Source organism: Misgurnus anguillicaudatus, chromosome 22 (assembly GCF_027580225.2).
Source record: "Misgurnus anguillicaudatus chromosome 22, ASM2758022v2, whole genome shotgun sequence".
In the NCBI taxonomy this organism is placed as follows: domain Eukaryota; kingdom Metazoa; phylum Chordata; class Actinopteri; order Cypriniformes; family Cobitidae; genus Misgurnus; species Misgurnus anguillicaudatus.
The window spans coordinates 22054007-22079427 of NC_073358.2; the positions used below are offsets into that span (position 1 = coordinate 22054007).

Genomic DNA, 25421 nt, shown 5'->3' on the forward strand with positions numbered 1-25421 from the left:
CATCTAAGTTGAGGTTAGAACATAGTAAAATATTGAAAAAAAAGTGTTTTCCTTTAAAAAAATGCTGGTGGGTAAAGAGTTAAAGGTCAAGTAAGGAAACAAATTGATGATTTGCATGAGGAATATTTAACAGAATGGATAAATTGGAAAAGCAGAAGACATGCTGTACAATTATCGACTACTGGATTTTTGCCTACTAGCAGTTAGCATTCAGATAACTGAGTGCCATGATCTATAACTTTATCTCTGTTAAAGCAAAATTGGCCAGACATATATAGAATTTGAATATATATGAATATAGCATTTTCAATCGTGCAACGCTGATTCATCTACATGCCAAAGCGATAAAGGTCATCGCCGTAATTCTGCAAATGCTCATTTTACTGATTAGGCAACTACGTATTTGAGGGCTTCACCAAGTTCTCATAGGCAGTCATGAAACCATTTCATTACATTTCCATTAGCATACACTACATCTAGAGTATGGTTAGGTTAGGGTTAGGGTTATTAAGCATTTGTGTTGTTGATTTTGGCCTAATGCCTGCCCTCATTGTAAAGCAGCGGAGTGATTCAGCAGGGCTACTCTTGTGGCCATGCCCGCACCGCAGGACTTACAAGCTTAATATATGCCCCAAAACACATCTAATACCACTACCGACTGAGCAAGAGCAAAGAAATCTGCAGTAAATCCACTATATCCACTCTTTTTGAAAAGCAGGACGCATATAAATCCGTCTTTGCTTTCTGTTCCATGTCCTATAAAATTTGGGTGCAAAGAGGGGTTATCATAATACACCTGTTATGCAGCTAGAGTCAGACCCCTCATTTGAGCATAATGTAAATGCACAGAGCCAGAAAGTAAAAACACAGCTATTACATAAACAAATTGGGTCTTAAAGCGACAGTACATAACTTTTTAAATGTTAGTGTTATGTTATATTAATGGGAGACTTTAGGGTTAAATTAGTCTTTCAACGCACTGCCAGATGTTAATGATGGCCGAGGCTATTTGTCATTCCATAATAACAACTAAGCAAATTCAAATGACGTAAACTGAATATATGCACACTCACTCACCAATACCCGTATAATAGTTTGTTTACTTCGAGGTGGTCTAGTCTATCACATCAATTATGTGCATTATACATGAGGTCAATAGCAGACATGACACGGCACAATGCTGTCTGGAGTGTTGAAATGATGGATCCACAGCTTACCCATGGACACAAATCCCAGGTTCCAATACTGGCTGTGCATTCGTAACAGTGAGACAATAATGGCTAACCTCTGCTCCATCACCTTAACCATGCACCTGTGGTTAGCGTACTACTCAAATTGAGAGTTTTTAGCAGTGTGCCTGTGAAAAGAGGCTTTCTTTTGATGTCAAATGATGCGGAGGGGGTGCACAGTCACTGTGTGGGTATGATTTGTTGATAAATGTGAATACAGGATGGAAAAACACATTAATAAAAAAATTGCTTGCTTATTGTTGTAATCCATCACAAAAGTTATTTCTGAAGAGGCACACCCACCTCTGCATGATCAGGATGTGTCAATGCACAAGATATATTCGATAAACTGGCCAGAATCGGCAATCAAATCAATTTAGCAGTGACTGTATATTTAGACGTGATTGTATGTTTCTACATTTGTAATCTTATAAAATACCCTTAAAGGGGCGGTGAATTTGTTGATTTTATGGTTTTATACTGTTGTCTGATGTCTACTTATGATGTTCACGTGGTTTTTACATTCAAAAACATCAAAAGCAATAAGTAACAGGCTATTTTGTAACATGGATTAGTGGCTCTCTGGAGAAAAGCTTCGTCTGAAGGGGCGGGCCGCATTGAAGACCTGGACATAAACGCCCACTGCTATGATTGGACAGCTTCTTTCCCCGTCATTACATGTGGGTAAATTTTTTAATTTTAAATGTTCATTTAACTATGATGACCTCTTATATAACAAATTATCAAGTTAAAATTAAGTATTTGATTCACCGCTCCATTAATATATCCACCATTTATCACGAAAGGTATCCTGGAAAACTACTTGAATGGACTGAATGGACCTTGTGAAGATAATGAAAATCCTAAAATGTGCTCTTTGATAGGGTTTCCATCATATACTACAGAACTTTTTCTGGTGAAAAAGTTAAAACTCCTTTATTCACACATAGTGGATTTAAAGCAATAAAAGACTGCACACTAATGCATTTCGTCCATCAGCCTTCCTCAGACAGTGTGCTTTAGATGTCTTTGTGCGACTAGCCACTATATGTGAATAAAGCCTTTTTACCTTTTTACCGGAAGTGCCTTTGACCAGTTTCTGTAGGATATCCACCACTAACTTGAGCCTCATCTTTTAATTTATTTACTTCAAATGGCACATATTATGCAAAATCCACTTTTACAAAGTGTTTGGACATACATGTGTGCAGTAGCCATTAATTAAATTTCATTTTAAGAAAACTTGATTGAATCATGTTGAACTGGTGTACATAATTAAATTATGTAGATCCAACAATTTTTTAAGAAAAATCATTTTAAAGGCGCTCTAAGCGAATTGACGCGTTTTAGACCATAAAACATTTTTTGTTACATACAGCCAGGGGTGGTAAAAGTACTCAAAAGTTATACTCGAGTAAAAGTATTTATACCCAAATAAAAAATAACTCCAGTAAAAGTAGAAAGTCCTCCAATCAAACATCACTTGAGTAAAAGTAAAAAAGTATCCAATTTAAAACGTACTTTAGTACCGAAAGTAAAAAGTAAATATTATAAAAAATGTATAGCAATAATTAGGCAGATCAATTGTTTTGGCAGCATGCAGGGAGAACCAGTTGTGCTTACTAGCCTCCAAGCAAACACATACCATTCCCCTAATGTTCAAATATGGTTCCCATTTGGTTATTTATGGGAACCAAATAAGAACGTTTCCAGTCCCTGCAGGTTATTTTTAGGTTTAATTTTATAACCTATAGAGAACGCTCATTCCTTGTAGGTTATTTTTAGGTTTAAAGAGAACCTTCCCAAAACATTTCCTGTAGGTTATTTTAATTTTTTATAATCTAGAGAGAACGTTACCTGTATGCTATTTTTATTTTTTTATTTTTATAACCTAGACAGAAGTCCCACTGCTCCGTATGTATTCACTACTGCTGCTATCCACCCATTTTTTGGAAATTAAGTGAAAACATCATTAAATCCATTGTATTCTTTATTAGTGCGTAAGTCGTGCGGGCTCCACTACTCCAGCACGCGCTTGCGAACATAGTTTAATTTTACCTCAGAAACAAACATTATTTTACTGATTTCTTTTCTTTCTTTCATCATTTAGTAACTTAAATATGAGAGAACAAATATATATTTTAGTGGTTTTCGATCGTAACGTCTATATATGAGGAGAATATGATGTTAAAAGAACCTTTTGATTGATGTGAAACGGGGATAGCTAAAGTTAGGCAGATAAACTGTGGTAAGATTTGTTAAAGTGAATGAAATCTTTTTATCTCAGAATACATTATTTCAGCTAATTATTTTATCTTTTTCTTCATTTAGTGACGTTAACTTAAATATGTGTGGACAAAAATATATTTCCAATTGATTTGACACGTATTATAAAGAGAATATGATGTTAAGGAAAAGCTTTGAACATTTTATCTAAAAACGGATTGGCGACTAACTGCAGTGGTAAGATCTGTAAAGTATTTATTTATCTGTGAATAAATATCTGTTTTAAGTCCTCTATATTGTGTTGAAGTTATTATTTATATATTTGATAAAATACAATGAATGTAATCTAAAAACAATATGTGATGCTGAGTTTTTTTATTATTAAAAATAAGCTCCAGTTCATGTTTTCTAAACAATAAACACTGTTTACATGATTTTTAGTCTAATTATTTGCATTGAGGCATATCAAAATATTTGGTTAGGGGAACGGCAGCGAGAGCTGAACCTTCACCTGTTTCTGCGGTCATCTTCCACTTCGCAATGCGTGCCGAAATGACTGCTGAGCATATGCTGGCAAAGAGCTTGTGCGCGTTCTTTTTTTTTCAAAAGAAAACCCAGTTTTCATTGGTTTGGAAAGCCAGTGTAATAAATACTTGGAGCGGGCATGGGGAAATGTATCGGAGTAAAAAGTAAACTTTTTCTTTAATATTGTAGTGGAGTAAGAGTAAAAGTAGATGCAAATAAAACATACTCAAGTAAAGTACAGATCCCCGAAAAAAGTACTTAAGTAAAGTAACGAAGTATTTTTACTTCGTTACTTACCACCACTGCATACAGCAAACATCTCCTCACTATCTGCTTGCTGCCTGTCCGCTGATCAAACTGTAAAAAACGCGATCTCTGTAGACAGCTCAGGCTCGACAAACGGCAATATCAACATAGTGGCCAAACCTAGCACAACAAAACATAACAAAGTGTTCCAGCCAATAAACGACAAGAAGGATTTGGGGGTGGGGGTTGGGCGCGTTCATGAAAGCACGGACGGGAGAGGAAGGGGGAGGCGATAGCTACGCTCCGTTTGTTTGAAAACAGTTCAAACATCAACAGGAAGTGACGTCGCACATTATTCGCTTAGAGAGCCTTTAGCAAATTTAATTCAATCTTGTGCAACTTGAGATTTTTTTCGTGTGCGAAGCTTGTCACAACATGTATTTAGCCCCTCATGTTTGTGGTTCGTCCTTTCAAAATATGTGTACTTTGCGTCATGTTAACCATGTGCATCATGCGTGTTGTCAAAATAAGTGTTGCTGCACATGCGTCTAAAGGATTTATGATTAAAGTGATGCTGGTGTTTGCCATATACTCGCTTAATCTCATGTGTAATCAGAGTTTAGTGTTAAGTGAGTGTCTTGCAAGTATTTTGTGAATGTGTCTCTTTTATCATAAACCGCTTTGACGCATGTGCAGCATGCACTTATTTTGACAAGACGTATGGTTCACATGACGCAAAGAACATATTTTTAATTTGCGCCCCTCGGAAGAGAAGTCACCAGCCGTCATTGCGTGTGTGTTGGCAGTATGTAAACGTAAAAGCCTGCAATGATAAAAATCCACACTTTCCTTCTTGTGTAATCTCCATTAAACCAAAACAGTCTCATTAGACATGCCGTTTTGATTCTCTTGTTAATGTGACATCACAAAAACAAAGCCCCCCCCTGTGAATCAGACTGTATTCACAGTAATCAGTTACAAAAATACATTGAGCACATGCGCAGAACATTTGTGCTCAAGTTTACGCATTATATTAAACTCTTATATCACATGATTCTCGTCACAGAAACACGCAAAAGCAAGGCAATAGCATCAGGCATTAATAAGGTAATGTTAATGGGGTCACACGCGGTACACTCTGTGTACTTTTAAAACATTAGGCTACTTAAAGCAATAATTAGTGCTGTGCCTTTTGAAAAATTGTGTTTTCATTACCTATATCTGAAAACTCATTAAGAACAACTTTCTCCAACTCAGCTTTGACTTTAATCCAGAGATAAAGCGTAAACTCAACAAGAGATGCTTTCCACAGTGTAGCGTTGCCAAGTCCTCTGCCTTTTTTCGAGTTTAGATTTGGGCTACTGTTTAAACTGTTTTAACCAATTGTTTTTTTCTGTGGGTTAAATATGAAAGGATTTCGTTCATTAGTTATTGGTATTTGGGCTGTGAAAAGTCATAGGGAATCTTTTGGGATAGTTTTGAATTTCCATTTTGGATGGTTCTCATACGCGAATCTGGCAACCCTGGCTGTGCACTTGTGCAGACGTTCGGTTCGGATTCTATAGAATGTACATGTAAACGAACATTTATATCAGATTCCAACGTTTAGGGTGCAGGTAAACTGTATCGTCGTAACCTTCAATCGTATTCAATTCAGTCGGATTGAAAAAAAATTGTGCATGTAAACGTACCTATTGTCCGTTTGTAAGGGAGTGAGGAGCAGTAGCTCATTTGCATTTAAATGATACCCAAATAGGGGCATTTTTGACATACTATAAGCTAAAACTTCACAGACACATTCTACGTACAGCTAAGACTTATATAACATATTGTACAAATGGGCATAATATGTGAATTTTGTGTATGCCATGGCAGCTTGTTATAATGGTTGGTTAGTCAGATGGAGTTGATAGTAAGCTTTACATTTGATGCAGTATGTACTGATCAGTATGCAGGTGGTAGTATGAAAACATTTTTGAATCTGACAGCTCCTCCGTGCTAGTCCAGTGGCCTCATGAGATAAAATGTCAATCACATGCTAACTTTAAAATCTCAAAGGATACAGCAAGATATATAGGCATTTAGCCTCTTGGTTCATAAATATTGTGCAAAAGCACCATACCGTATTTGCACACTATATAGTAAGACAGTGAGCTTATTCAGACACAGGGGCTGACTTCCAAGTCTGTCTTTGTATCGTATCATGATAAAGATGAACGGTTGTTAATGCAAAGCTGAAACTCACTTGGAAATGTTCGAAATTTCTGACAGTTTTCAATAACTTATTATTTTATTATTAAGTTCTTATTATTATCCTTGTATTACAAAACACAGGCAAAAGCACGTGCATCAATCTAAGTTGAGTGGTCGACCAAAAAAAACAATAGTATAATGCTGCGTTTCCACCATCCGTGGTATAGGTGTCAAGCGCGAGTGATTTCAATGTTAAGTCAATGTGAAGATGCGTTGACGCGTGTCTGAAGGTCTCACGGCGCGAATGACGCTAGTTGAAAATTTTGACGGAAATTTCTTTGGCGGAAAAACAGGCCGCGTTAACCAATCAGAAGCTTGCTCTAGTAGTGACGTGATTGCAGGATGCGAGTGGAGTCGCAGAAGCCCCTCCCATGATGGGAATTTCCGCGTGAATGTCTCAATGACTAGAATTTCACACGCGGCTTTCACACGCAAATGAAACACCTCAAACGTGGCTGGTGTGAACCCACAGTAAGAATGCAAAGTCGGCAACACCAAAGCTCCAAAAGTATCAAAAGATTTTATTGTAGGTAACGTTTCGAGTATGCAGGCTCTTCATCAGACACAATGAAATTGAAAAAAACGTTACCTACATGCCATCCAATAGTTTTTAACAATAAAATCTTTTGATACTTTTAGAGCTTTGGTGTTGCCGACTTTGCATTCTTATCCTTGTATTACATAAAACACAGGAATGGGAAGTTTCTCACAAAGACGCTAACCTGCCCGCACGATCATACAGTAGCACCTCACATGAGACAGATCACATGAGTGCCAGTCTCTTTATTCTGATTGGTAGCCACCACATTTAAACTATTTTGGATGCATCACATCGCTGAACATGCCCACGTTACATTGCCAATGGTCAATGTCATGTCGCCTCAGACTGCCAATTAAGTGCCACCGTGATGAAGGGAGCAAAACAGCCTTCATGGATGAGTGACCTCTCTCTGGCCATCCTTAACCTCACACACATGTTCAACACTTGGCAACAGTTTTCATGTTGCAAGAGTACTTCCCCTAAAACATCTATGTTTAGATCGGCAGGGTTCTCTCTCCCATACAGCTGACTGTTTTCTAAACTCTGTGCAGTCAACCGTATAAATCAATTTGTTGAGCCATTGAGCTGGGGAGATACTCTATCATAATTTCCTGTGTAAAAGCAATCTTGAAGAATAACTTGAAGCATAATGTACAAAAGAAACCATCACATTTATGCTAAGCATTTCTTCACGCTTAAAGCACCAAGACGCAGGAATAAAACAAGCAGCAAAACACTAAATCAGTTTATTTAAAGGGGCCAAAATCATTCATCGCACAACAATAAAAGCAAGGTCAAGTGGAGAGCTTTAATCAAAATGCTCTTTTTCCACCCCATAAAACTTAACAGACCCTACATTGTTTTCCCCAAATATCTGATTGCCGTGTGTCAAACTTCCTTCCTCTTTCTGTGTACATTAGCTCCTCAGTGGGTCTCTGTTTACCAGGAGCTGGCTCCACATTTAATTACCTCCCTTGCTGCGTTACACCTTTAGCTTCTGTGTTCAAACACAGTTTTGCTCTTGTTACCTTCCAGGCAAACCCAGCAGTAGACAAACCCCTCACCAAAGAGCATCACAAGCCTCAATGACTTGCTGAAAAACAGTATCGGTACTTATTATCGACCGGCGCGGTCTGCTGGGCCACTCTCTCAGCTCCAATGTAATGTTTTAAACGTTGTGGAATGACTGTACCCGCAGTCATTTGAATGAAAATGACAGAGGAAATAGAAAAAAGCTCGTTAAAGAGGCAAACGATCAATTTGTGCCTAGACAGAGGATAAGAAAATTAGCGATTTGGGTTTGGGGACTTGCGGCCAGGTTCATTGATCCAGTGTCTATTTGTTATAAGTTTTTACAGAGATAAAGATCTGTGTTTGTCTTGTGTTGTTCAAATGCATTATCAATCATACAGAAGTGTTCACATGCTGGGGAAGCAGGAGAAGCAGACAGTCAAAGTAAAAGGATATACTCAACTCAGTATTTTTAACTCTTTCCCTGACAGCGTTTTTTTTTTAAGTTGCCAGCCAGCGCCAGCATTTTTCAAGATTTTCACAAAAGCTTAATGCCTTCCAGAAAATGTTCTTCTTAAAATATATAAACATACAATATCAAATGAAAGAAAAGACCCTCTGCTTTCAAAAAAGAAAAGTTTAATCATACCTTTTTATTAAATCTTAAATATGGGTTTCTTAAAAACCACAAAATTTTGAGCAAAAAGCTGAGATAATTCAATTTTTGTGAAGGACTTTTGATAGAGATTAGATTCAGAGCGATCCTCAAAACATACACGGACATACAGCTGTTTGCCCTAGGGCAGTGTTTCCAGATCCTGGTCCTCGAGTACCCCCTTCCAGAAAGTTTTAGATGTCTCCTCATTTAAAACACCTGATTCAACTAATTAGTCTTCTTCCAGAATGGGTAACATGTCTCCCTAACAAGCTGTGTAGTTAAATCAGGTGTGTTAGATAAGGAGACATCTATAACTTTCTGGAAGGGGGTACTCGACAAGAACCAGGATTGGGAACACTGCCCTAGGGTGATACTTGCGGGTTTTATAAGTTGAACCTGGTGGATAATAGCGGTATTGCGGAAAGCCAGAAATACTCATCATTGGCAGGGAAGCCTTTTCTCTTAAAGGAATAGTCTACTCATTTTCAATATTAAAATATGTTATTACCTTAACTAAGAATTGTTGGTGCATCCCTCTATCATCTGTGTGTGTGCGCGTGGGCGCTGGGGTGCGCTGCGACGCTTCGATAACATTTAGCTTAGCCCCATTCATTCAATGGTACCATTTAGAGATAAAGTTAGAAGTGACCAAACACATCAACATTTTTCCTATTTAAGACGAGTAGTTATACGAGCAAGTTTGGTGGTACAAAATAAAACGTAGCGCTTTGCTAAGCGGATTTAAAAGAGGAACTATATTTTATGGCGTAATAGCACTTTTGGGAGTACTTCAACTCGCCTGAAAAGTCCGCTCCCCTTCTCCCTCTCATAATGGGAGAGGGAGGGTGTTACTGCGCCAAGTCGAACTACTCCCAAAAGTGCTATTACACCGTAAATTATAGTTCCTCTTTTAAATCCGCTTAGAAAAACGCTCCGTTTTATTTTGTACCACCAAACTTGCTCGTATAACTACTCGTCTCAAATAGGAAAAACTTTGATGTGTTTGGTCACTTCTAACTTTATCTCTGATTGGTACCATTGAATGAATGGGGCTAAGCCAAATGCCATCGAAGCGTCGCAGCGCGCCCCAGCGCTTACGTGGACGCACACAGATGATAGAGGGATGTATCAACAATTCTTAGTTAAGGTAATAACATATTTTAATATTGAAAATGAGTAGACTATTCCTTTAATTGACGAGTTAACTCATCAATGGCAGGGAAAGATTTAAGCACCTTCAAAGTATAGCCAGACAAAGTGTAGAAACTTAAGCCGGGTAAACACCATAAGAAAATCGTTCTGAATTTGGTACGATTTCCCCTCTTACGACAATCATAGGTAAAGTCCCGATCGTCTTCGTGGTTGAACCAATTATCTTATCAGATTTTCCATGTGGTGTGTTAAGAGCATCTGAATCTGCTTACAATCAGCTTCACCCTTTACTTATCAACATTGTATCATGTAAACATTGTATCATTCCTTATCAGGTCAAGATGGAGCCACCCAAAGGTTTACGATCTAATCAGTGGCTATTATTTTGATACAGGCATGCATGCAGACGCATTACTGAATCTCTGGAGAGTGTGGTTCATGGTTGATTAGCAATGGCAGCTACAACATGAGAACAAGTGCCCAAGCATTTTGGCAAGGAGGAAAGCGGCATGGACACGTTTTTCGTGCAATTTTATGCAGAACATGTGAACGGCATCCAGGTTAAAGTTGACAGCATTAGCAAATTAGCCAAAATCTTTACTTAACAAACACACAGCAATTTTTTTTGAATGATGACATTTCAAATTCTGTGAAAGTCTGCAGAGTGTTCTGTGAAAGGCAGATTCTGTTTTGTGTTTAATGGATTATATAAAAACGCATGCCATTTATTTATACTTTCCTGTATATTTATATATATATATATATACGATTTATATGTATACTTATACATATTAGTATTTTACATTATTCATTTTTATTTATTTATTTATTAATTTAACTGAATTTATTTATCCAAAGCAACTTACAATAGGCTTTATGCCCAGCTGCACTAGTTCCTGAACTTCAGCCAGCTCCTTGTTTCCTGTCTGCCATTATTGGACAAACTGATTAATCCAGGTGTGCCTGACCTCAGTAGTCACAACAACAATAATCAGACACACCTGGATTAATCAGTTTGTCCAATAATGGCAGACAGGAAACAAGGAGCACGCCGAAGCCCAGGAAGCAGTGCAGCTGGGCATAAAGCCCACTGCTATATATGTCAGAGGTTGCACGCCATTGGAGCAACTAGGGGTTTAGTGTCTTGCTCAGGGACACAATGGTGTTTCACAGTGGATTCGAACCCAGGTCTCTCACACCAAAGGCGTGTGTCTTATCCACTGCACCATCACCATCCCTATTCATATTAGTATTTAGCCAGTTGAGCTACAATTGTATTAGCTGTGTTACTGGCCCTTCAAAAATGATGGAATCACGAATCATGGTTCTTAATGTCTTATAGATTTTCTCTAAGATATATAAAGAACTACCATTTTTCTTTTCTGCCATTGTTATCTGTTGAAGTGAGGTCACTTGAATGTGACAGAACAGATTTATCCAAGATGGGGAGCTAGGTCTTTCACCAAAGAGATTATTAGAAAGAGTACGAATGACCTAAAGGGTCCATATTGCTATGGTAACAAGAAATTTTATGTAGACTGAATTGCACACATACTATAATGAATAAATTGTGTCATTTAAAGTCACCCTCATTTCTTTTGTGCATCATAATAGGACATGCAAAGTTTTTTTTTCCTGTGACAATAATTTCTTCGTGCTTTAAAAGAACTTGAATGTAACTCTAAACCCTTGCCTCATTAAGTATACTTGGATTTTTGAATATGCAAATTAGTCCCTGCCTCTATGCAATCTCACCAGTATCGAACAAAGATATATGTACAGTGGTAAGAAAAGGTATGTGAACCTTTTGAAAGTTCAGTTTTCTGAATAAATTTCTTATAAAATTCGATCTGATCTTCATCTAAGTCATCTATGGCTCAAACTATTGATCCACTTGTTCAACTGTGTAGATGTGATTTTTCATGTTTGTGTTGTAGAAAACTGAGGGGATATCAAATGGATTTGAGTCTGTCCTTATTTTATGGTAAGAAATACTCAGCAATGGTGTTGAATGATGAATTTGCACATGGTTTGCCTTAAAGCATACTAAAAACACCTCATGGGCATATAACCAACAATAAAAACTTGATTTTCACCACAGGGGGAGTTAAACTAAAAGTAATACAATCAGCATACCCTAAGCCACTGCTTTTCCGTCAGTGCGTCACTGTAGTCCACATCCCTGCGGTGCCGGGATCCACGGCCGAAGATCTTATCTTTCTCTTCCTCACAGGTGAGACGTTCCACCTCTGCATCATCTTTCAGGATCCAAGATGGCAGCTCATCCTCCTCCATCAGGCGAGGTTTACGCTTAGGGTTGCGTGCATCCTCTCTGCGGCGGTCTAAATCCATGCGCATGAAAATGGAAAACAGTACTTTCAGTAAATGGCTTAGAATGAAACAGATTCTCAAAAGTGAGAACACACAGATCTCAAAAATGTGGTTTACTTTTGGAAAAGATTACAATTATTTAAAATGATCATGCAAGGAACTATCCATGCAAGTAATGAATTTTGTGCAATTTTAGTCTTACCATGAAAAGCTCAAATTCGTCCTCATTACGGGCAATCATTTGATTGAGAGTTTCATCATCTGGAACTTCATCCTCCTCCTGATATCACACAAACATCAAGAAACACAAGTGGAAAATTTGAAAAACATGAAAGTGGTTAATAACGCATTTTATTAACATGCGATTAACGCAATGTGCAATATCTGTTTGACCCTTGGTCTAGCCCATAGTTTGATAAACTGAGGCGCAGCCTCAATAAATGACGTGTGCTGTCTTAGTTGGAGGTTTTCATAAGAATAAGAACATTAAGCTCTCATCTAGCGAATCCAATGCTCTAAATGGTCGTTGAACATCTAAAATGATCTTTATTTGTATATTTTCTGTGAGCTGTACCATTCGAAATGCTTAAAGGATTAGTCCATTTTCTTAAAAAAAAAAAAAAAATCTGTATAATTTACTCACTAATATCATCCAAAATGTTGATGTCTTTCTTTGTTAAGTCGAGAAGAAATTATGTTTTTTTAGGAAAACATTCCAGGATTTTCCTTATTTTAATGGACTTTAATGGACCCCAACACGTAATAAATTTAATGCAGTTTAAAAAAATTGCAGTTTCAACGCAGTTATAAAGGACTCTAAACGATCCCAAACGAGGCATAAGGGTCTTATCAAGCCAAACAATTGTAATTTTTGACAAGAAAAATACGAAATATGCACTTTTAAACCACAACTTCTCGTCTATCTCCGGTCCTGTGATGCGCCAGCACGACCTCACGCAATACGTCATCACGTCAAGAGGTCACGGATGACGTATGAGAAACTACGCCCCAGTGTTTACAAGTGTGGAGAAAGAGGACCGTTCAGACGTTGTTGTATGTGGAATGATACTAATTAATGTCTTTGTGTCAGTTTATTATTTAAAATGGTCCGCAAATGTGTGTTTCATATATGTAACACGTGACCTTTTCACGGCATTACTCAATTACGTGAGGTCGCCCTGGCGTGTTTAAAAGTGCATATTTCTCTTGTCAAAAATGACAATCGTTTCGCTAGATAAGACCCTATGCCTCGTTTGGGATCGTTTAGAGTCCTTTGAAACTCAGTTGAAACTGCAATTTTAAACTGCATTAGTTTTGGGGTCCATTAAAGTCCATTAAAATGAGAAAAATCCTGGAATGTTTTCCTCAAAAAACATAATTTCTTCTCGACTGAACAAAGCAAGACATCAACATTTTGGATGACATGGTGGTGAGTAAATTATCTGGATTTTTTTTAGCACAATGGACTAATTCTTTAATCTAATACATAAAGGATGCGTGTCCATCCCCTTGCACGTCTGACATTTTAGTTTCGGTTTTAAAACATGCAGGAATTAGAAAATAAAGTGCAGGACTTGCTTGATGTCAAAAGAGTTATTAAGAGCAACAAGACTCAAAAGCGATCTTCCTCGCACTGATTGACACATCTTCTTAAGCGCGTGCAGACAAACAAATGAGTGCGTGACCCCAATATATAGACATCTACACAGAATTACAGTTTTTAAAATATCTGTTTTGACAAGAATTCACGCAGATATAATCTGAATGTTGGGTTAACTGTTGAAAAAAAATTATGTGTAACATTATCTTAGATCCTTACATCCTTATACATCTTTAATTATTATTGTATAATTCTTTATTACTATCTCAAAAGCAGCTGTACAGGCACTACCTGATACACCTGAGAAATGTACCATTTAAGTATTTCAGCTCAGCTAAATTCTTTTCTAACGAAATTGCTTGCCATTTTTTTTAGATTTTGTCACACTGAGAATCAATAGAAAACAGACCTTTGTCAATACTGAAATGCATTTACTCCATAATTTCGTTGAACAAATTGCAGTGTCATTACAAGAAGACTGACAATTAACAGTTGGGCTAGAAAAAGAAAATCAATTTATCTACAAATCACTTTTCATTTTCAACAATTGTGTACCAATTTTTAATGCCTCAGTTAAACACTGTTCAGGGTGAAACATTCAAATGCTGCTTTAAAAGTGAATTGTGAGGTTTGTGGTTAAATTTGTAGGAACTAGGCTACTTGCCATTGTGTGGGATGTTCAGCTGTAAGAAACCCACTGAACCTATAATTATATACTTTTCCTTAAAACTTTTAACCTTTTGATTACTGGGGACTGTTTACTGTAGTTTCAGCTGGAAAAAATGCTATGAAAGTCATACCATGTCATGTTAGCAGTTAGGCTGGATTTACACTGCAAATCTTGATGCCCAATTCCAATTTGTTGCCTGTATTTGATTTTTTTGACAACCCCCTAGCCCCCCTTTTATCATCTTTTAAAAGTGACTCGTATACAATATCTGCATTTACACTAACTGCTTGGCAAAACAATTCAAGGTAGACATAAAGAGCTTTAAACAAAGAGGAAGTAAAATATATCGCAATGGACACATAAAATAATTATACAAGATTATAGAGTTTCTTCAACAATAACTTCAATAACTTCAACACTACTCCACTAAGTAGAGCTGCCGTCCTCCATTGCGCTTTTAAAAAGAGTCATGTGATAGCGGGTTGTGTCCACACGACACATCTTAAGATGGGAATATCCGATCTGTTTGCTTACATTGCAGACGCGAATGCATGTATCTGATTCATATCCAATAAATGAGTCCAGAAACCGATCACAGAATATCGAAATATGTGTGCTTTTTTCCTCATATCCGATCTGTGCCACATGAGGGCAAAAAAATCTGAATTGAATCACTTCAAACATGCAAAGTAAATGCGGCCTTAAAGATATTTATACGATTGCTTTATGTTGTAGTAACTCCCTGTATTTGCTGATCTATTGTTGATCAATAAAAAGAAAAAAACAAACAAAATGATACCAAATATGTTCTTGCTCTGTATCTTTATCATTACAGCTGTGGTGTTCTCTTAGTATACGTTTTAAAGCTTTCTCTTTATAGTTTGTCTTTACAGTCATTTTCATTATTGGTTATTATCTATTATTATTATCCATTTAACTTGCTGCTTAATGGATAAAAAATATTGTGCACAACATCTAGTCCATGACTTCAGTTTGTTGATCATTTTTTCTACAGACATTCAGACGTGAGGAATCTGTGACAGACTCCAAAAAAAAAAATTAGGTTATAAACCTGTGAATTTTGCATAACAACAGTAACATTCCACAGAGCAGATAGTTTGAAGTCTGAAAGCGATTGTCTAAGGGTGTTTTCACATCTGTAGTTTCACAACACACTGATTGTTCATGTCATGTGATAAGATCCAGATCACTCACTGACCAAATGATGTCTTTGAACGTATTTCCTAAACTGCTTCTCGATTAGTCAGAATCAACGTGTGCGAAATTCCAACGGAACCCCGGAAGTAAACAAAAAGGACGAAAATACAGCAGACACCATGGACATACGGGCTCGAACTGATTTTGCCAAGTGGTTGATGTCCTCAGGGCAACATATTGTGTTGACCCTAGGACAACATTTTTCTAAATAAAACCTAAACCTACCCCAAACCCCAACCCTAACCATAACCAAACCCTAAAATCAGAGGGACATGATAAGTAAAAAACAATGGTCTAGAAACAGCTAATCCTGGTTGTAAGCTTAAATTTAAAACAAACTATAATCTTATTTCTGAAATCTGATTGGTTGATTGAAATGTTGTTCCGGGGTCAACATAGTGTTGCCCTGAGGACATCAACCACCTGGCAAAATCAGGAGAGCCGGACATACGGCTGCACGCTGTAATTATGTCTGTGGTTGTATATATGAAGAGTTTCGTTGCAAAACGAGATAAATCCATTTTTTTTACATTTTTGTCAAAACATGTTTATTATTATATTATCATGTTATTATTTTGTTTTATGGTGCTACTTAGCTGTATTTTTTAAGTTATGAAGGTTTAAATCAAAACAAACCACCTGCAGTTCAATTGATATTAATTGGAATGCACAACCAAAAAACGAGATTTCTGAACAATTAAAAAAATGGTGGTTATCTCGTTTTGCAACGAAACTCTTCATATAGTTTGTATACAGCACTCCAGACAAACTGTTCATTTCCAGAATGAATCGTGGATGCGGCTTGAAAACAACGTTTTTATGCACTACAAACGGCGAAGACACCAAATTTCTGAGGCTCCGCCCTCACCTCCTCGCAACTCCAGGTATGTCCGCAACCTGTCATTGTGCTAATAAAGCTAATAGAAATTGTCAACAAACACTTCCTTATTTGATAATGCACTGCGCAGCTGACTACGGCAGCTGGTTTAGTCCAAAAGGCGCAGTACTTTTGCGGTTAGGTCGGTTCAGTCTCGGATCGTGTTCTTACCACAAACAAACCGCTCTAGAGTTAGTTTAAAAGCGTACCAAGACCACCTCTTCAAGGAGGTGTGGTATAGATGTGATTAAAGTGTTTATACATGGCTGCATACTGCAATTAAAAACGGCGTACGCTACCTGTTTTAATACAATTATACTTGCTGCGATTATTCATTAGACCATTAGCATCGCACTCAAAAATAACCAAAGAGTTTCGATATTTTTCCTATTTAAAACTTGACTCTTTTGTAGTTACATCGTGTACTTAGACCGACGGAAAATTAAAAGTTGCTATTTTCTAGGCAGATATGGCTAGGAACTATACTCTCATTCTGGCGTAATAATCAGTGACTTTGCTGCTGTAACATGGCTGCAGCAGGCGTAGTGCTATTAGTAGGGGTGGCACGGTTCATGAAAAAATTCCGAACCGTTCGGTTCGCTTGTCTCGGTTCGGAACGCGTGTGTGCCGTACGGTTCAACGGTTCATGGCATGCGCAATGTAGCCTCATGCCCTGTATGTGACCCCAGATAGCGTGTTCCCCTTTCGCGAATAGCGCGAAAGAAGAGGTGACTGCTGTGGAGAGTGAGTGCTGGCGGTCATGTTACGTGTAGAAATGGCAAGAGGGAGAGAAAAAGAACTCTGCCCTAGGGCTGCAACGATTCATCGAGTTACTCGATTAACTCGATTCAAAAAATTCCTCGAGGCAAAAATTCTGCCTCGAAGCCTCGTTAAATTCCTATGACGCGCACTACACGCGCCGAGATCTGATTCACACGGACCGTTGTTCAATGTTCAGGAAGTACATCATAGCGCGTGATACATTTTGAATTTAGTTGGCGCGATGGCGGAGAGTAAATATGTCCATAAACGGCAGAGAGAGAGAAAGTCTAAAGTTTGGGATCATTATTCTTATCATTACATTACATTCAGCATCTGAAATCAGAGCCGGATTAAATAAATGGACTACACTAGGCAGGCTGCATTTTTTGGGCCACCCCATCGAGGTTATTTATGAATTGAAATCTGAAACTTACCAAAGTTACTAATAAAAGTGAATTCACATTTTACATAGCCTAGTCTTTGCTTACAAATTGGTTGTTTGTATACCAAATTAAGTCATGTGTTGTATATTAACCAGTCTATCAGACAATTTTTTGCTAAATGTATTATTTATACGTCATTACACGGCTCTATTAAATGCTATTAAATTACCCTCACCTTATCCATTGGGAGTGCCATTGTTAAGGCAGTAGTACCAGTAAATAACCAATAGGTGTCAGTAATCCGCGGGAGAGCTTCGCTGCATATTTCTCTTCAAGATTGAGAATCGCAACCAAATCCTCGTCGAGCAACACGTCCACTGAGGTAAATGTCCTCAAAACACTGGTTATTTATGTTTCAGTTATATGAATTATATAATAACAGTTTTTATATTATGTATAACAGTTTTATCTCGAAGTAATGGTAGTGCTAAACTCTAATGTATCGTTTCTGAGGCTGCTAGATTTTTCTTTACGCTATTCACGTTTGTGAAGTGAATTTAAAGCACATATTGCTTGCATTTGACTTAGTTAGCCACTATCCATTGGTTTTGTTATCATGTTTGGTATCTAACGTGATTTTTGTGGGGCATAAAGAAAAAAAAATCTTGACCCCGCTAGTTCTGCCATTGGTTTTGCAGTCATGAATTATTATGCAAGGAACTGTTTTTTTTTTGCCTCGTTATTATACGCAAACATGCCTTATATAACGTAGGGAAATGATCGTTTGTCCTTTATTTATTTATTTTTTGCAGCAACCATGTCTGTGTCCTTAAAGGAACTCTGTCAGGTACAGATTAGAACTATGAACTTGAAAATCAACCATTCTGATGACTGGCGTCCCCATCCGAGTCACCACCTCAGACAACAACAGTCATAAACTCACAAACACAAATACACTCAGTAATGGGCTTAATAAAGAAAGACTTAACTATGATTTTATGTGTTAACCTATGATATCAGTTATTGATGTATTTTAAATATTTACGTATTACTAGGCTTATCATACATGCATTGAAGTTTTAAAATGTATCTAATATAATACTGTAATTAAATTGAATGTTTTGGATACCACCATTAAATTGTTTTGTGCATGTAAAACACAAGCAGCAATGTTTTTATTGAATTCAATTTTGAATTAAATTGAATGTTTTGCATAACACCATTAAATTATTTTGTGAATGTTAAACACAAGTAAATGTTTTATTTATTGGAGATAAAATGGCTGTTTAATTAAAATAATACTTCTGTTTGTTAGGCACTAACAAGTGAAAATAGTTAGGTTTAAGTACATTTATTAAAACTCGATAGCTGTAATGCTTCTGTGCAGAAGGAAGCCCGTGAGCCACGAAGGTAAGTTTGCGAGCAGATTCATTTCCACTTATTAGACAGCAGTCTGCTCATCGTGTTTTGTATTGCATCACTTATAGATCGTAAAACTTAAAATCGAGTTTAGTAAGATGTATACTACAGTCAGCTTTGGTTAACTATTGAAGCATCATCTTTAAGGCTCAATGTGACCGCAGTATTTGTTGAACACTGCTGGCAGCGGCGACGTCTGTGTCCGTACCATTTTATCAATGAGAGCAAAAGTTCGTATCTCTCTGCTCCCGAGCCATAAAGCTTGTCTTTAATTGAAATAATGTTTAATAACTTAAAAAATACGGCGTTTTTTTTAATTTCCTGAAAAATAATGGTTTTGGAGATACGGGGATCCCGCCCGACAGCGGCGAAATTGTAGATGGGACATTTGTAAAAAAAAAAAAAAAATTCCCCCTCTGTCTGGGCCCCATCCCGCCAATCGGGCCCTAGGCACGTGCCTAGTTTGCCTGTGGGTTAATCCGGCTCTGTCTGAAATGAAAACGGATGGCTTGCAGGAATGAAACACATCCACTGGTGTGTCACCAAGCGTCTCTGAAACAAGGTAACGTAGCTTCCGCTAATTTTAATCCCATAATGTATTTGTAGCGATGTCGTTATGCGGTTTGACTAGATATGATGTTTAGCTTTGATGTTTTTAAGTACTAAACGTATTCACGGTCAATTGCAAGAGAGAAGCTTAAAAAAGAACCCCTTCACACACATGCATGCACCCTTGTCTCTCTCTCACGCGAGTCAGACCGATCGCGTAATGCATCACATATGCTTAAACTTTTATGTAGCCACGCAACAATAATTTCAGCTGCATGCATTCACTGTATAGAGCGGGACGTGATGTTATGATTTTTCGAACGGATTCTTAACCTAAAATGCACCGCAATGCAAGTGATGCAAACCCAATGCAGCGTTCTATTGAAAATGAATGTATGTATTTCTGCCGTAACAAAATGCAATGAAGCAACTGAACGTCTGACTGGGGTGTCACTCTTCCTCATGCGCAGCACGCGTGCCTGTGTGTGTGTGTGTGTGTGTGTGTGTGGGTGTGTGTGTGCTCGTGCGCGCACACACACAGGTTGTGACTATAGCAAATAGGCTCAACCCAGAAATGATATATTATTTGTTAGTAATGGTAAATGCTGCAGGTGTAGAAATGTACATTAACCAGATATTTACTTTGATGTAAGGGCTAGAATACAGCATGAAACCTGTTGTGCATATTAATAAATTAAAGTGCTTAATTGTTGGCACTGGCACTTATAAACACTAAATGGGTAAAAATGGAAATAAATAGGCTATTTTTTGCTGCCAAATGCCAATACCTCTGTTTTGTTTTAGAAATAAAAGCCAAATGCTTTAACATTTTACAGCCATGTCATTTTCGTTGTGCATTATTTGTTTTGGTTGTTTAAAAACACACACAAAAATTTTATCCGATTACTCGATTAATCGATCGATTCAGTGCTAGATTAATCGATTACAAAAAGAATCGATAGCTGCAGCCCTACTCTGCCCGCAGTTGGAGGATGCCCCAGCGTCGTATAAGTTTGGTGTGTGGAAACATTTTTTATTTTATGTTACCTATGATGACAGCGGAAATAAAACAATAGATACAACCACACGCGACAGCCTTCTCTCCGACCATTTATCTAATCTGAGGTAATGAACACTGTTTTACGTCTTTTCGTATTCAGCGCTATTTTTAGCCTTTCATTGATAAAACGAAAGCGGCTGATTTCCGCGTAGTTTCATTTTGCTTGCGTGTGAAAGTTGCGCGATCTTATTTCATAAACTGCCCCTTAAAGTAATCAGGACAGAAGTAGTCAAAAGTGGACAAAAGAGACGGATTAAATATAACAGGTATAAACGTTATGTTTCTCTCTCATCCACATATACTCTGCAGTATTTAAGCAGCCTCTCAGTAATAAATCTTAGAGCTACACTGAAGTAGGCATTTTGATAAATGCAAGTTATCTTTGTGTGCTAAAAAGGCACATAAGTTCATGTAGATGGCAATACACATTCTCTTTTTTGCCAAATAAATGAAAAGCATGTTGAAATCATCAATGTCTTCCCTCTTGCTGTATCAAAATCTCACCTGGCTTTTCTCAGAGATGGTCCCAATAATGTGCTTAAAGTCAAATTCAGTTTGTGCATGATTACATTATATAACTTTTTTAATACTGTATCCTAAATTATGGATAATTAATACATTAATAAGATAATACATTTCTGGAGTTTTAAAAATTAAAAGAAAAAATAACAACAAGAACCGTACTGAACCGAGAACCGTGACCATAGAACCGTGATACGAACCGAACCGAGGGTTTTGTGAACCGTGCCACCCCTAGCTATTAGGCACTGCACGAAAATAGGCCCCTTAGTATCTTTCAATGACTATTTTCAGGCGCTGCGTAATATCATTGCGCCTCCTGCAGCCATGTTACAGCAGCAAAGTCCTTGATTATTACGCCAGAAGGAGAGTATAGTTCCTAGCCATATCTGCCTAGAAAATCCCAACTTTTATTTTTCTGTCGGTCTTAGTACATGATGTAACTAGAGAAGAGTCAAGTTTTAAATAGGAAAAATATCGTAACTCTTTGGTTATTTTGAGCGTGATGCTAATGGTCTAATCAGATTCAATGGATTGTGCTAAGCTATGCTAAAAGTGGTAGCGCCAGATACGGAGATCAGCTGAATGGATTCCAAAACGGTAAGAATCAAATGTTAAACTCTAGTGGAGCTGGAAAATTAGCATATTTTCAAAAAAAGTGGAGTGTCCCTTTAACAATCATCTAAAGTCTGTATTCAAATAAGTTCTAGAAAGAAAAGAAATAATAAGTTCTAGCACTTGTTGGCCAAGTGTGCCCTGTACTTCAATGATAATAATTTCAGTGCATCGCCAGCTATAATTAGTTCGTCTATCATTAACTGCAACACAAATGTAATAGGAGCGAATCTTTACTGCCATCTGTTGCAATGACTCACCTCGTTTTGTTCTTCATGCTCCAGAATAGCCTGCAGGAAGGCTCTGCGCTCATGGCTGGAGGACTTTTGATCAAACATGCCAGCCTGAATGACTTTCTGATCTACATTCAGTTTATACTTGGCCGCTGCTAGAATCTTCTCCTCCACGCTGTTCACGGTACACAGACGCAACACACGTACTTCATTCTGCTGGCCAATACGATGGGCTCGGTCCTGGGCCTGCAGGTCCTGGTAATTTACATCACAGTTCACAACATATTAACATCAACTGCAACCAACGTGAATGAAGTTCATAAGATTAGTCATTGTGCAGATTTTTGGCTCTGTTTGGAAAAGACTAAGAAAAAATTGCTAAGTGTGTGGTATGTGGAGGTGGATGGATTGTTTTATAATAATGTGTGAAAAAGAAAAAAAAAAATATTTTACTGTAGAAATAACTTTTATGTAACCCACAACACATCTTAACTAATAAAAAGTGGTGTGAAAAAGTTTTGGCTCCCTTCCTGATTTTTTTATTTTGTGCATGTTTGTCACACTTTAATGTTTCAGATCATGAAACAAATTAAAATATTAATAAAAGATAAGACAAGTAAACATAACATGCAGTTTTAAAATTAAGGTTTTTATTATGAAGGGAAAACAAAATCCAAATACACATGGCCCTGTGTGAAAAAGTGCTTGCCCCCTCAAACTGGTTGGGCCACCCTTAGCAGCAACAACTGCAAATAAGCGTTTGCAATTACTTGCAATGAGTTTGTTACAGCGCTGTGATGGAATTTTGGCACACTCATCTTTGCAGAATTGTTGTAATTCAGTTACATTGGAGGGTTTTCGAGCATGAACTGCCTTTATAAGGTCATGCCACAGCATCTCAGTAGGATTCAGGTCAGGACTTTGACTAGGCCACTCCAAAGTCTTCATTTTGTTTTTCTTCAGCCATTCAGAGGTGGACTTGCTGGTGTGTTTTTGATCATTGTCCTGCTGCAGAACCCAAGTTCACTCTAGCTTAAGGGGCTGGACACACCAAAACTTTTAAACGCGGCTGAAAACTCCTTGAGGACGCCGAATGCAAGCTGTTTTTCAGCTGAGTGCCAGCTTTCTTCAGCTGAGCGCTTTGGAAGCTGTGATACTTCACCTGCGAGCCAGTTGGTTGCTGAGGTAATGTCCCGCCCCTCCTCCACTGTGATTGGACGGCCGCGTGAGAACTGACATTGACAAGCGGAGCTTTTCTTCCAATGTTGAACATTTCTCAACTCTCGGCGCTCAGTGCGGATCGCGGAAAAACCGCCGGGCGACGGTTTTCAGCGTGGAAGAAAACAGCTAGCTGCTGGCTTATTTGAAAAACGCAGAGTTTCCATTGAAATGAATTGAAAACATGCGCCGGACGCGGGCGTAAAAGCGTTGGTGTGCACGCCCCCTAAGGTGACGAACAGATGGTCGAATCGATTTTTTGGTACTGTAGACAGCACAATTCATGGTTCCATTTATCACAGAAAGTCTTCCAGGTCATGAAGCAGCAAAACAGCCCCAGACCATCACACCATCACCATATGTTACTGTTGGTAGGATGTTCTGTTTCTAAAATGTTGCGTTAATTTTACGGCAGATGTATTGGGTCACACAATTACCAAAAAGTCCAACTTATCTTGTCAGTCCAGAGAGTATTTTCCCAAAAAGTCTTGGGGGTTAACAAGATGTTTTCTGGCAAAACTGAGACGAGCCTTTATGTTTTTTATGTTGCACACTTTTTTCATGTGGGTTTGGATTTTGTTTTCAGTACATAATAAAAACCTTCATTTAAAAACTGCATGTTGTGTTTACTTGTGTTATCTTTGACTAAAATTCAAATTTGTTTAATGGTCTGAAACATTAAAGTGTGACAAACATGTAAAAAAATAAAAACCAAGAAGAGGCCCAACACTTTATCACACCACAGTATATTTTAAATTTAATCATGCAATCAATGCAAAAGAGTAAATGTGCTGTGCTAAGAATACGTGTTTTTGCTCCTTTTTAATTTAGTTTTTATGCATGCTGCTTTTATGATCTTACATTAAGAAACTACTTAAAACATTTGTACTCTTAAAAAAGTATCTGTCATGCTGCAGAATCATTAAACATGATTTACTGAAAGCAAAATGATTAAAAACTGCTAGACATTAAATTTTTTTGTACAAATGTAAATTTACCCAAAAATCATTATGAGGCGGTTTCCCAGACAGGGATTAGACTAGTCCTAGACTAAAATAAATGTAAGAGCTGTCCAAACTGAAAACAACTTGCACCGACATATCTTAAAGGAATATTCCATTTTCTTAAAAGAAAAATCCAGATAATTTACTCACCACCATGTCATCCAAATTGTTGATGTTTTTTTTTGTTCAGTCCAGAAGAAATTATGTTTTTTGAAGAAAACATTACAGAATTTTTCTCATTTTAATGGACTTTAATAGAACCCAACATTTAATACTTAACTCAACACTTAACAGTTTTTTCAACAGAGTTTCAAAGGACTATAAACAATCCCAAACGAGGCATAAGGGTCTTATCTAGCAAAACGATTGTCATTTTTGACAATCGTCAAAAATAAAAATAAAATAAAAAATATGTACTTTTAAACCACAACTTTTCGTCTAGGTCCGGTCCAGCACAACCTAACGTAAATGTGTAGTGACGTAGGGAGGTCACGTGTTACATATATAAAACGCACATTTGCGGACCATTTTAAACAATAAACTGCCACAAAGACATTAATTAGTATCAGTTGACATACAACAACGTAGGAACGGTTTTGCGTTCGTCCTCTGTGACCTCTTGACGTCATGACGTATTGCGTGGGGTCAGCTGGCGCATCACGACCGGATCTACACAACGAGAAGTTGTGCTTTAAAAGTGTATATTTGTTTTTTTTATTGTCAAAAATGTTCGTTTCGCTAGATAAGACCCTTATGCCTCGTTTGGGATTGTTTATAGTACTTTGAAACTCCGTTGAAAAAAACTGTTAAGTGTTGAGTGAAGTATTAAATGTTGGGTTCTATTAAAGTCCATTAAAATTAGAAAAATTCTGCAATGTTTTCTTCAAAAAACATAATTTCTTCTCGACTGAACAAAGAAAGACATCAACATTTTGGATGACATGGTGGTGAGTAAATTATCTGGATTTTTCTTATAAGAAAATGGACTAATCCTTTAAGTACATCAGGGCCCTTTGTTCTGACTCAAAATACACACAAGTAATGTTTATAGTAAGGCATGTTTATTAAAACTAGATATATTTTCTAATTAAACTAAGGCCTAGCCCTGGCTTACGCTGATCC

At 37.5% G+C, this 25421-nt stretch overlaps 1 protein-coding gene and 1 long non-coding RNA gene across 3 annotated transcripts in view; one reads left to right on the forward strand and one right to left on the reverse strand.

The window, feature by feature from the left end:
- smarca2 (SWI/SNF related BAF chromatin remodeling complex subunit ATPase 2) overlaps positions 1 to 25421 on the reverse strand; it is an 83760-nt gene that overhangs the window by 17786 nt on the left and 40553 nt on the right. For both annotated transcript variants that reach the window (XM_073860856.1, XM_073860857.1), the window contains 3 exons: positions 22105 to 22332; positions 12375 to 12452; positions 11978 to 12196 (listed from right to left, as the gene is read on the reverse strand). In XM_073860856.1, coding sequence (XP_073716957.1) covers positions 11978 to 12196; positions 12375 to 12452; positions 22105 to 22332 — 525 coding nt within the window. The remainder of the gene's footprint in view (positions 1 to 11977; positions 12197 to 12374; positions 12453 to 22104; positions 22333 to 25421) is intronic.
- Positions 17633 to 19392, forward strand: LOC141358917 (uncharacterized). Its single transcript, XR_012365447.1, has 2 exons — positions 17633 to 18064; positions 18495 to 19392. It is a non-coding gene; the product is annotated as an uncharacterized lncRNA (long non-coding RNA).